The 12,220-nt window shown below is 37.5% G+C and overlaps 1 protein-coding gene across 2 annotated transcripts in view; it reads left to right on the top strand.

The window, feature by feature from the left end:
* Positions 1–12,220, top strand: part of RELN (reelin) — a 576,569-nt gene that overhangs the window by 315,965 nt on the left and 248,384 nt on the right. For both annotated transcript variants that reach the window (XM_036246852.1, XM_036246851.1), the window contains exon 9: positions 11,265–11,361. In XM_036246852.1, the coding sequence (XP_036102745.1) occupies positions 11,265–11,361 (97 nt within the window). The remainder of the gene's footprint in view (positions 1–11,264; positions 11,362–12,220) is intronic.

Genomic DNA, 12,220 nt, shown 5'->3' with positions numbered 1-12,220 from the left:
CCTATAATGCTATGAATTTTCCTCTTAGGGCTGTTTTTACTGCATCCCATAGATTTGGGTTGTATTCTAATTTTCATTTGTTTCAAGGTATCTTTTTTTTTTTTTCTTAATCTTCACCCAAAGATATTTTTTTATTCATCTTTAGATAGAGTGAGAGGGAGAGAGAGAGAGACAGAAACATCAATGTGAGAGAGAAACATTGACTGGTTGCCTCCCTCATGACCCCGACCAGGGCCAGGTATTGAACCACCATTGAGTTATGTGTCTTTGACCAGAATCAAACCCATGCCCCTTGGTCTGCAGACTGATGCTCCAACCACTGAGCCAAACCAGTCAGGGCTCAGGGTATGTTTTTATTTCTTTCTTGATCTCATTGTCAACCCATTCATTGTGAAGTAACATATCATTTAGTCTTCATGTCTTTATGTGTTTTTCATATTTTTTTCTTGTGACTGAATTCTTGTTTCATATCATTATGGTCAGAAAAGATGCTTGATATGATTTTAATCTTCTTAAATTTATTGAGACTTTTTTGTGTCTTACCATGTTGGTTTATCCTAAAAAATGTTTCATGTGGACTTGAAAAGAATGTATATTCTGTGGCTTTAGATCGAAATGCTCTGAAGATATCAATTAAATCCATCTGATCTAATGAGTCATTTAAGGCCATTGTTTCTTTGTTGATTTTGTTGAAAGATATATCTATCTATTGATATAAATGGGGTGTTAAAATCCCCTATATAACTGCCTAACTGTCAGTCTCTCTCTTTATGTCTATCAAGAGTTGCTATATATATTGAGGTGCTCCTGTGTTGGCTGCATAAATGTTTATAAGTGTTATGTCTTCTTGTTGGATTAATCCCCTTGGCATTATATAATATCCTTCTTTGTCTCTTGCTATGGCCTTTGTTTTGAAGTTTATTTTGTCTTATATAAGTATTACAACCAAGCTCTTTTTTTTTTTTTATCTGCATGAAATATCTTTTTCTATCTCATTACTTTTATTTATTTATTTTTTGTATTTTTTTATTGTTGAAAGTATTACAGATGTCCCCCATGGACAACCCTCCTCCCCACTCCCAACCCCTTCCTGTTTTCCCCAAACTAATGTCTGTGTGCATTGGTTGTGCATATATGCATATAAGTTCTTTGGTTTATCTCCCCCCTCCCATCCCTTTGAGGTTTTGTCAGTCTATTCCCTACTTCCATGACTCTGGATCTATTTTGATCAACAGATTATTTTGTTCATGATGAACCATGAATAAGTGAAATCGTGTAGTACTTGTCTTTTTCTTTTTTTTTTCTTTATTAATTAATTTTTGTTACAAATGTTTCTCCTTTTCCCCCAACTGATTGCCTCCTCCTCCTCCCTCCCTGCCCTGTCCCCAGCTTTGTTGTCCATGCCCATTGTTCATGCATACATGCATATAAGTTCTGTGGTTTATCTCTCCCACACCACCCCATCTTCTGGGGATTGTCAGTCTGTACCCCACTTCCACGATTCTGGGACTGCCCCATTCCTCAGACTGTTAGGTTCATTATATAACACAAATAAGTGAGATAATATGATACTTGTCTTTCTCTGTTTCGTTTGTTTCACTTAGGATGATACTTTCCAGGTCCCTCCATGGTGTCTCAAAAGATAAGAGAGCTTTCTTTCTTACAGCTGCGTAGTACTCCATTGTGTATATGTACCACTGCTTTTTTATCCATTTGTCTACTGATGGACATTTGGGCTGTTTCCATATCTTAGCTATTGTAAATAGTGCTGCTACAAACATGGGGGTACATATATTCTTTCTGATTGGTGTTTCAGGCTTCTTAGGGTATATTCCTAGAAATGGGGTCTATGGGTCAAATGGAAGTTCAATTTTTAATTTTTTGAGGTAACACCATATTGTTTCCCATAGTGGCTGCACCAGTTTGCATTCCCACCAGTGGTGTACTAGAGTCCCCTTTTCTCCACACCCTCGCCAACACTTGTTGTTTGATGATGTGTTGATGGCAGCCATTCTGACAGGTGTGAGGTGATACCTCATTGTTGTTTTAATTTGCATCTCTCTGATGATTAGTGATGTTGAGCATTTCTTCATATGTCTCTTAGCCATTTGTATGTCCTGCTTGGGGAGGTGTCTATTTAGTTCCTCTGCCCACTTTTTAATTGGGTTCTTTGTCTTCCTTTTGTGGAGTTGTATGAGCACTCTATATGTATTGGAAATTAACCCCTTATCTGATATATCATTGACAGTTATGCTCTCTCATACAGTGGGTAGACTTTCCGTTTTGATGATTGTATCTTTCACTGTGCAGAAGCTTTTGAGTTTCATGTAGTTCCATGTGTTCATTTTCTCCTTTGTTTCTGTTGCCTTAGGTGATGTATCAGTGAAAATTCTGCTGCGTATGATGTGTAAAATTTTGTTGCCTACATTTTCTTCTAGGATTTTTATGGATTCATGAGTCACATTTAAGTCTTTTATTCATTTTGAGTTTATTCTTGTGTAGGGAGTAAGTTGATGGTCTAGTTTCATTTTTCTGCATGTAGCTGTCCAATTTTCCCAGCACCATTTATTAAAGAGGCTGTCCTTACTCCACTGTATGCTCTTGCAACCTTTGTCAAATATTAATTGAGCATATTGCCTTGGGTCCATTTCTGGGTTCTCTGTTCTGTTCCACTGGTCTATATGCCTGTTCTTGTGCCAGTACCAGGCTGTTTTGATTACAGTGGCTTTGTAGTATAACCTGAAATCTGGTAATGTGATCCCTCCAACTTTCTTCTTCCTTTTCAAGATTGCTGTGGCTATTTAAGGTCTTTTTTGGTTCTATGAACTTTTGAAGTACTTGTTCTAATTCTGTGAAGTATGCCATTGGTATTTTGATGGGAATTGTATTGAATCTATAGATTGCTTTGGGTAGTATGGACATTTTAATGATGTTAATTCTTCCAATCCATGAACAGGGTATGTGCTTCTACTTTTTTATATCTTCTTCTATTTCTTTTTTCAATGACCTGTAGTTTTCTGCGAATAGGTCCTTTATTTCTTTGGTTAAGTTTATTCCTAGGTATCTTAATTTTTTTGCTACAACGGTAAATGGGATTGTTTTCTTAGTTTCTCTTTCTGTGAGTTCATCATTGGTGTATAAGAATGCCATCGATTTCTTGATGTTAATTTTGTATCCTGCTACATTTCCAAATTCATTTATTAAGTCTAGTAAATTTTTGATGAAGTCTTTGGGGTTTTCTACTTATAGTATCATGTTATCTGTATATAATGACAGTTTCACTTCTTCCTTTCGAATTTGGATCCCTTTTATTTTTTCTTCCTGTCTGATTGCTGTGGCTAAGACTTCCAGTACTAGGTTAAATAAGAGTGGCAAAAGTGGGCATCCTTGCCTTGTTCCTGTTCTTAAGGAAAACACTTTTAGTTTTTGCCCATTGAGTATGATGTTGGCTGTAGGTGTGGTACTTGTCTTTTTCTAACTGGCTTACTTTGCTCAGAATAATACTTTCCGTCTCTTTATTTTTAGTCTGTGTGTATCATTCATTCTGAGCTGGGTCTCTTGTAGACAGCATATATGTGGGTCTTGTTTTCTTATGCATTATGTGTTTTGATTGGAGCTTTTAGCCATTTACATTTAAAGTGATTATTGATAGGTACTTATTTATTTCCATTTTATTCATTATAACTGTGTTTCTCTGCTTCCCCTTCCCTTTCCCGTTCCCCTTCTTCTTCTTCTTCCCCTTCCCCTTCCCTTTCTCCTCCTTCTTCTAGAAGACCCTTTTACATTTTTTGTAATACTGGTTTGGTATTAACAAACTTTTTTAGCTTTTTCTTGTCTGGGAAGTTATTTATTTCCTTTTCAATTTTAAATGATAGCCTTTCTGGGTAAAGTAGTCTTGGTTGTAGGTACTTGCTTTTCATCACTTTGAATATTCAGGCCAATTCCTTCTGACCTAAAATATTTCTTTTGAGAAATCAGCTGACAATATTATGGGAGCTCCATTTTAGGTAACTAACCGTTTCTCTTGTGGCTTTTAATAATTTCTTTGTCTTTAATCTTTGCAATTTTAATTATGATGTCTCTTGCTTTGGGCCTCTTTCAGTTCTTCTTGTTTGGGACCCTCTGAGCTTCCTGAACTTGTGTGTCTTTTTCTTTCACCAGGTTAGGGAAGTTTTCAGTCATTTCTTCAAATAGTTTCTCAAACCCTTGCTAGCTTTCTTCTCCTTCTGGTACCTGTATGATGTGGATATTGTTATGCTACATGTTGTCCCAAAGGTCCCTTAAACTATCCTCATCTTTTAAAATTAGTTTTTCTTTTTGCTGCTGTGGTTGTGTGTTTTCTGCTACCTTGCCTTCCAAATTGCTGATTTGATCCTCTGCATCATCCAACCTACTATTTATTTCTTCTAGTGTATTCTTTATTTCAGGTATTATATTATTTATTTTTGACTGGTTCTTTTCTATGGTTTCTGTACTTTTTTTTTTTAATGTGTTTATCTGTGTTGAAGTTCTCATTGAGTTCCTTCAACATCCTTATAACCTTTTTTTTTTTTTTTTTTCCACTCTATTTCTGGTAAATTTTTTGCCTTCATTTTATTTAGCTCTGTTTCTGGAGATTTCTCCTGTTCTTTCATTTGGGGCATATTTCTTTGTCTCCCAATTTTTGCTGCTTCTTTGTGTTTGTTTCTATGTATTAGGTAGATCTGCTATGACTTCCAGTCTTGGTAGCGTGTCCTTATGTAGTAGGTGTCCTGTGAGACCCAGTGGCACTATCTTCTTGAACACCTGAGCTAAGTACTATAGGAATGTCCCTTGTGTAGGTTGTGTGGGCCCCCCTGTTGTAATTGAGTCTTACTCGTTTTTTATTTATATTAGCCGGTTTGTGCATGGTGTTGACCCTCAGGTTGGCTGACTGTGAGAATCAGCCCTGAACGCAGCTGATGATCTACTGTGCAGTTGCTTACCACATGATGCAGAATTAACCTCAGCAGTGTCTTGTGCCTGCCGAGATCTCCCTTTGGTTATGCCACTTGTGAAGCTTATTGGATTCTGCTTTGTTGTTTTCTGAAGTTGGCCAGTGGATCTGTTTGTTCTGGGCCTCTGGGAGGTACTCTGGTGCAGGCCTATGTCAAATGCTGCCTGTGATTGGCCCTGGGCAAAGAGTTTGGAGCTACAAAGGAATTCTGTTTGTGGCTGCTTCTGCTGGGCCTGTGTGAGCTTAGGAAGGAGGACCAAGCTGTGCATCAAGGCTAGCTATTACCACCAATGAGCCCAGAGGAAGGTCAGCAAAAGTCCCAAGGCATCCCAAGATATGCTTCCACTTGTCTCCGTCTCCCAGCTGCCTGTTAGGCTCAGTCACTGAAAGAATCTTTGGTGGTTCTTTAGTTTTATGAGGTAGATTCTCATTGGGTCACCAGGTAGCAGTGGGTGGTGTTCACCAGATTGGTACAGGTTCAATCTTGTTGCCAGTCCTGGGTCTGAGGCCACTCAGCAAAAGTCCCAGGGTCTAGCTCTCACCTGCTGGGTGCTCACACACCTTTGTGGTGGGACATAGGCTCATGGAGTCATAAGGGTGAGGCCAGCAGAGTTTATAAGGCCCAAACAAACCAAGATTTGGAAGTGTGATTGGAGGGCTCTGCATCAATCGGGCTTGTAAGGGAAAAATGGCCCCTGTCCTTGAACCACACAACTGAGTCTATTCCAGATTCTGCCAGGAGGTGCCCAAGCTCAGCAGGGTGTGGTCTATGGGAGTCAAGAGGATAAGGCTAGTGGATATCCCTGATGGCCAGGTGCTGGTCAGGCTTTGGGGAAGGTGGGGAGATGGGCCTCCACTGCAGAGTTCCCACTCTGTTTGTTTGGATTTTTCCCAGCTTTGACAGGATAGAGCCACCAGGAGTTGGTCAGGTGGGGCCACCAGAAGCCTGAAAGGTGGGACTAGAAGATCTCCTATGAAGGGGAAGCATCAGTCAGGTTGATGGGAATGTGGGGGAATGGCCTCGACCCCAAAGCCACACACTCAGTCACTGATACCCCCTGAGTCTGCCGAGGCTTCTACATCCCAGCCAATGCATCTGACTCCTCAACAGCATGTAAGCTCCACAGGACACGGCGAGAGGTAGCCCAGAGGCTATTGCTTTCTCCCAGGCTGATGCCTATAAAGAGGAGTATTCCACCCAAAAAATGATGGCATTTGAGGTATGAGAGAATGACTCTGCACAAGGATCCTGGTAGCTGTCTCTTCAGTTCTCTCCCCAGAGCCACAGTCACAAACTCCAGTCTCTCCTCACTTGATTCTAGTCTGGTCTACCCTCCCTTTTCAGGAGCCCAGAGTGAGTGGCTACAAATAAAATTTTGTGTATTTGGTCCTTTAAGAGAGTGCCTGTGTCTCTAGCAGACTCCCATCTCTCCCTGATGGATAGAGATCCCTCTTAATTTTCACAGCCAGATGTTGTGCAGGTGCCTCTTACCAGCTCTGGTGCTCTGGCCTGGGGAGCCTGGCTTGGTGTTGAGACCCCCACACTTCTCAGGAGGAATCCCTCACAGCTGAGGTATCACTCCAGAACCTCAGCTGCTATCTGAGGAAGTGGGGCCAGTCCTTTTTGCATCGCTGCCCTTCCTACCATTCTCTATGTGGCTTTTTCTTTAAATCCTTGCTTATAAGACTTCTTTTGAGCTTTTGGTTATTCAGGTTGATTGTTCTATAATTTAGTTGTGATTCCAGTTTGGTCATGGGAGGAGGTGAGTGTAACATTCATCTACCCTGCCACAATTTTGGATCTCCTAATACTTGTAATTTTGACTTAGTAACTTTGAGATGTCCATTAGAGACAGCAAATAACAGTTGGATATAGAAGTGTGAATCCCATGGAAGATATAATACTAGGTATTATATGTTATAGATATTATTTAAAGTTTTGAAAGTGGGCAAGATGACCAAAGGAGGCATTGTAGACAATAAAAGAGAAAAGCACTAAAACAATTTGAGGTCAAGAAATAGAGCATCAAAAAAGCTGAGAAGCAGCCATTGAAGTGGGAGAAAAATCAAGAGGGTAGTGCAAGCTAAGATGAAAAAATGTACAAGAAAGTGGGAGGGATCAACTATGACACATTTTTCTGAGAAATCAAATAACCTGAATTTGGGGAAGTGAACTGTTGATTTGACAACATGGACTTTCCAGCGTCCTAACCAAAAGCAGGTTCAGGGTAGTGCTTGGGAGTGGAAGACTGTGTTGAGGGGGGAAATAGGTGAAGAAATAAAGGCAATCACTGGACAACCCTTTTAAGATTTTTTTGCTAAAAGGGGAACAAAAATAGGATATGATGGGAAGGAGCAGAAAGTACGATTGTGACACCAAGAAAGTTTTTTTTATAAGATATGAGATACTTTGTGTGTTTCTGTAATGTTGTATGATGATAGGAATAATCCAGGAAATTCACTGGGAGAAATAAATGATGCAGGAGAAAGAGAGTGGAAATCTTAAGGAACAAGAGGAGATGAGATCTAGGCCACATGAAGAGGTTTACCATGGATTAGAACCAAAACACTTCATCTACTACAATAGGAGGAAGGCAGAAAACACTGGTATAGATGGACAGAGAATATGATACATGAAGATCTGTGGGTAAAAAAAAAAAAAAAAAAAAATGAAGTCATTGCTTTCTTTGTTTCTACTCTTTTTAACTATATATATTGCATAACCTAATAGTTAAATAAAATTAACTTAGACATATGATTTTATATGAAAATTCTTAAAAATTAAAAAAATAGTATTCTTACTCTTAACAATGCAAAGCAAGTTATTAAGATAGCACAAACTCAGCAGCAAAAATTCTGAACATCATCACTGAGTGTTGTTTTGTAGCAAGATAGTTTGAGGGCATTATGTACATATCTGCCTTTAGCAGAGGAGTAGAAATCACTTTGTATATATATTGCAGTGTATATATGTCATAAACTCTGGGACAAACTGTAAGACAATAAGAGGCCAGAAATGTTGTTGATAAAAATATCCATCATTGTATACTATGAGGCTGACTAAATAACCAATAATAATGTAAATGATGGTTACTGTAAATAACTATAGGTTTATTTTGATCATTTGTCAATTTAAAATTAAGACTCGACAATGAAGACCAACTGGAAATACCACTGATGAGGTACCTTTAACACAAAATATTGTGTCCTCCCCCAAACTATGAATATCTCAGTAATCTTTGTATGTATAGCTCTACCGTATGAGAGCCAGATTTTGTAGACTGTTGGGTAGAGGTCCTCAGGAAATCATAGAATTTCACTAATTTTATTTATAAATACCAAGTGGTGGGAACCCTTAATCATTTTGTAGATTACTTGTTCTCTTGCTGTGGGTAAAAATGAAATTCTATGGCCTTTCCTCATATACCTATAAGAACCAAAGAAAGAATGTGAATTTTTAGACCAGTTTAAGTCCATCAGTGGCTCTCAGACCATGTCTGTCTACTATGATTCTCAATTATCTTTTCTCCTTCAGTAATTCTTTAAATGTTTGCAAAATTGCTACTTTAGAGTACAGGAAGTGATATAAAGGAGAGAAAATGGATCTGCAAAAGCGGGGGGGGGGGGGGGGGACGCTGTTTTGCATTTGACATTTAGGTTTGTCTTTCCTTCCTGGATTTAAATATTAGCTTTAGCAATTAAAGATCCTTGATTTAAGAGAAAGAAAGAGGTACCTGTTGCAGGAGGCACCTAGATATTGTCTCCTTACTGCATACAAGGTGTTTTGGGATATATGAGAGCTCTGAACCACAGCATCTGAGAACAGGGAGTTGGAGTTGGCATAGTCACCTGGACACATGGACATTTCCTCATTCCAGACAGAGTCAAGTAATCATTGTCAATCTGGACAAGGACAATCTTATCCTGCAGACCAAAGTCTATGTGACTGTGTGGTTGCAATTTAGAAGAGTTTATGTGAAGAAAAATGTCACTCAGTGTATGTAGAACAGCTACACTCAGAGTGGGCTTGGGGAATCATTTATCCATTGGACTGATGCCATTTGAAATGGTAGCCTCAGAGTGAGTCAGACATCCAAAGCTGACTGTTTCTCTTGGGGAGGTGCTGCTTCCAGCTGGGGACCTCCCACACTTTAGTCCTCTAGACACAGGCAGTGTCTCTCCTCTGACTAGTCACTTTTACCCTGTACCCAAACCCTGATCTTCCAACTATCTATCCCTATGTTGGAGTCCCTTTGCCCTTTTAACCATCTTTTCACATGGGAACCCTTTAAGATAACCCTGGACTAGTTCTGTTTTCCTGGGTACATATTTGATCTCTAGGACCTATGTACCTTTGTCCCATTGGGGGCAAAAGTGCAGCTTTGTCCTGAGGAATGAAGCTTTATCATGGGGAATCGTTGAAGGATTATTATAAGCAGGGAGGTAATGTGATTCAGTTCACTTGTAGGAGGAGTATAGCAACAGTGTGGCTATATAAGAACATGTGAGAAGGGAGACTGGGAGACCAACGAATCACTATTGCAAAGTCCGGGCAAGAGCTAGCGAGGGTCATTGACAATGGTGAAGAGGAGATGGAGGCAAAAGATACTATTTTAGATATGAAAGATTTAATGACTAATGGCTAAGTAAAAGTAAGGCACCTGCCAGGCGCCTTTCTATTTTATTTTATAGTTTCATAATAACGTAAACTTACAACATTGAGATGGCAGCATAAGCACATAGACAGGAGAGAAGTCATGTTTGTTATCAAGGTCATCTTTGGACATATTTTTATTTTGATGTTTATTAACTTTCCTTCTCTCTTCTCAATTTGTAAACAATTTACAAGGAATTGAATTCTGTACGGAAGATTTTTGTTTATCATTTGCTGTATCCTTTCCTTTTACAGGGATTCACCTTATACATTTGCTTTTAAGTACTTATGGTATATACAGCATAAAGGAAGCACATAAATGTCATTTAAATTCTTTAAGCTAATTTGAATTTTTCTTTTGAAATAAACAGATTGTCTGCCAGACCTCATTCTTGTTTGTGTTGAAGTTAGTCCCACATAATCTTGGCTGTTTCCATTTCCAGTTCCACAGTTTGATAGTTTGATATTTATTTTAAACAGCTGCTTATGAAAAGTAGAATTTAGCAATGATCAAAATGGCATAAGGCAGGTTTCTGTTTGAGGTCAAGATTGCTGGGTAGCTTCCTTTGAAAACCCTTCCCTTCATGCTTTTTCACCGATCTTTCGCTGTGAGAATACATCTACAAAAACTGCTGTTTGGCCATCTGGCACATTGCCAGCTTTGGTGATTGAAAACTAGTGTTGTACTAAACACCACTGAAATAAATGAGTCTGATTAAAGCCTGCAACTCTTGAGTGCTACAAATGTAAAAACTCAACAGATGCCATTTGTTGAAACCAAGGCTCCTCTAACTGATGGGTGAAGGTTAAACATAAATTGCATTATTTCTTTTTTTTTTTGGTTCATTTGTTTTTAATATAGTATTTAAAATTCTGCTATTCAGTTACAATAAACTTCTGGCATATGTTTCATGACTCTTTTGGGTACCCAAAGATCTTTGAAGTTATAATCATACTATGTTTTATTATACGAATTCATTGAACATGCGGAAACAAATTTTTATTAGAATTTTAAAACTTTCTTTGGTGTTAATATTTTCAATGTTGAAAATAATAATGGGAAATAATCACCAAATAGTCACAATGGGTTACAAAGTTTCTCTTTTAAATCTTTAATGTTAGAATAATATAAATTGTATCGTCTATAGTTCTCATTCATTTAGTACTTGAATTTTCTTTACAATATTTTAGTTTCTCACATATTGTGTCATCATTTAAATAACACACACAGAAAAGGGTATTTTCATTCCTCATTAAATTTAACAACTTCTATACCATTTAATGCAATCACTTGGTATTAACTTGTAAGAACCATGATGCATTATCAATCATTCTATAATATTTAGATATTTCTTGGCATAGAATTTAAGTGCTTATTTTATAATTTAATTTAGAAGTCTATGTATCTCTAAATAAATATGCAGTTTACCTTGATTGCCTTTTTTCTGATTCCTAAAATTATTTATCAGATAATATGTATCATAATAGTTCACAAGAAATTTCAGCATAGTTAGAAGAATGAGGAAACAATCAGATAAGTATCTAAATGATTAGAAAATTATATAAAATATTTATCAGGAAGGACAGTATGGAATTACACCGTTTTTTAACTTTGAAACTTATTGCTATTTACAGGTTCAGGTTCATGTCGCTTTAGTTATTCAGACCCCAACATAATCGTGTCGTATGCCAAGAATAAAACTTCGGACTGGATTCATCTTGAGACAATCAGGTTTGTTGTCATTTAAAGTATTTTCTCAAATTCTGACATAGGTGGATTTCTTCTTCCTTGTTTGCTTTCATTCTACCACCGACTTTATTTTCTTCAAAGTTAAAAGTACTCTGGTTGTTAATTGCATATATGCACATATCATGGTCTGCTCTATTAGAAGTATAATTTTCCATTTGAAACTTCCTACTGTCAGTAGTAGTTCTAACAAATTATTTCTATTTTGGTAAAAACACATTTGGGATAATAACCTTTATAATGGAATCCTTCACAAAATTACATCACCCATCTTTCTGGGTGGCCAACGATGGCCTGGTTTATAGGCCTAGGAATAGATCAGATTACGACCTAAATTCTTTCTAGTCTGTGATGATAGTGAACTGACAGCCACCAGACCTTTTGCATCTAATCTCTAGTTCTGTCATTTTCCTTCTAACTTCCCTAAGGCCGATTCTAAAATTCTATGATCATAATTATGATGCAGCTTGTAACCATTGATTACATTTTCTTTATTAAAAAACAAAAAAACCTCAATAAAAAAATTAGGTTAGGATGCTTGAGGAAGAAGCTCATACAAGTTGAAAAGATTTGGTTAAATTAGCAAAAATCTAATTTTGTTTACTACTTCTGCGTAAGTTAAATCCTAAAACAAAATTCATAATGGATGTTTACTTTCAAGCATGGTAAGATGTTAAAAGAAAAAAGGCACCTTGAACTTTTTAAGGTCATTATTCTGATTGGTTTAGCTCTTAAATTAGTATAACTCAAGTAGAATATTTTCTATAAGTTTTGTAGTTTTCTTTTTTCACATGCTATTTTCCTTACCATATTTCCATGTTGAAAAAATTTTGATTTATTTAGG

This window comes from Molossus molossus, unplaced genomic scaffold (assembly GCF_014108415.1).
Source record: "Molossus molossus isolate mMolMol1 unplaced genomic scaffold, mMolMol1.p scaffold_m16_p_7, whole genome shotgun sequence".
Lineage (NCBI taxonomy): Eukaryota > Metazoa > Chordata > Mammalia > Chiroptera > Molossidae > Molossus > Molossus molossus.
This window is presented reverse-complemented; position numbering and strand designations above follow the sequence as displayed.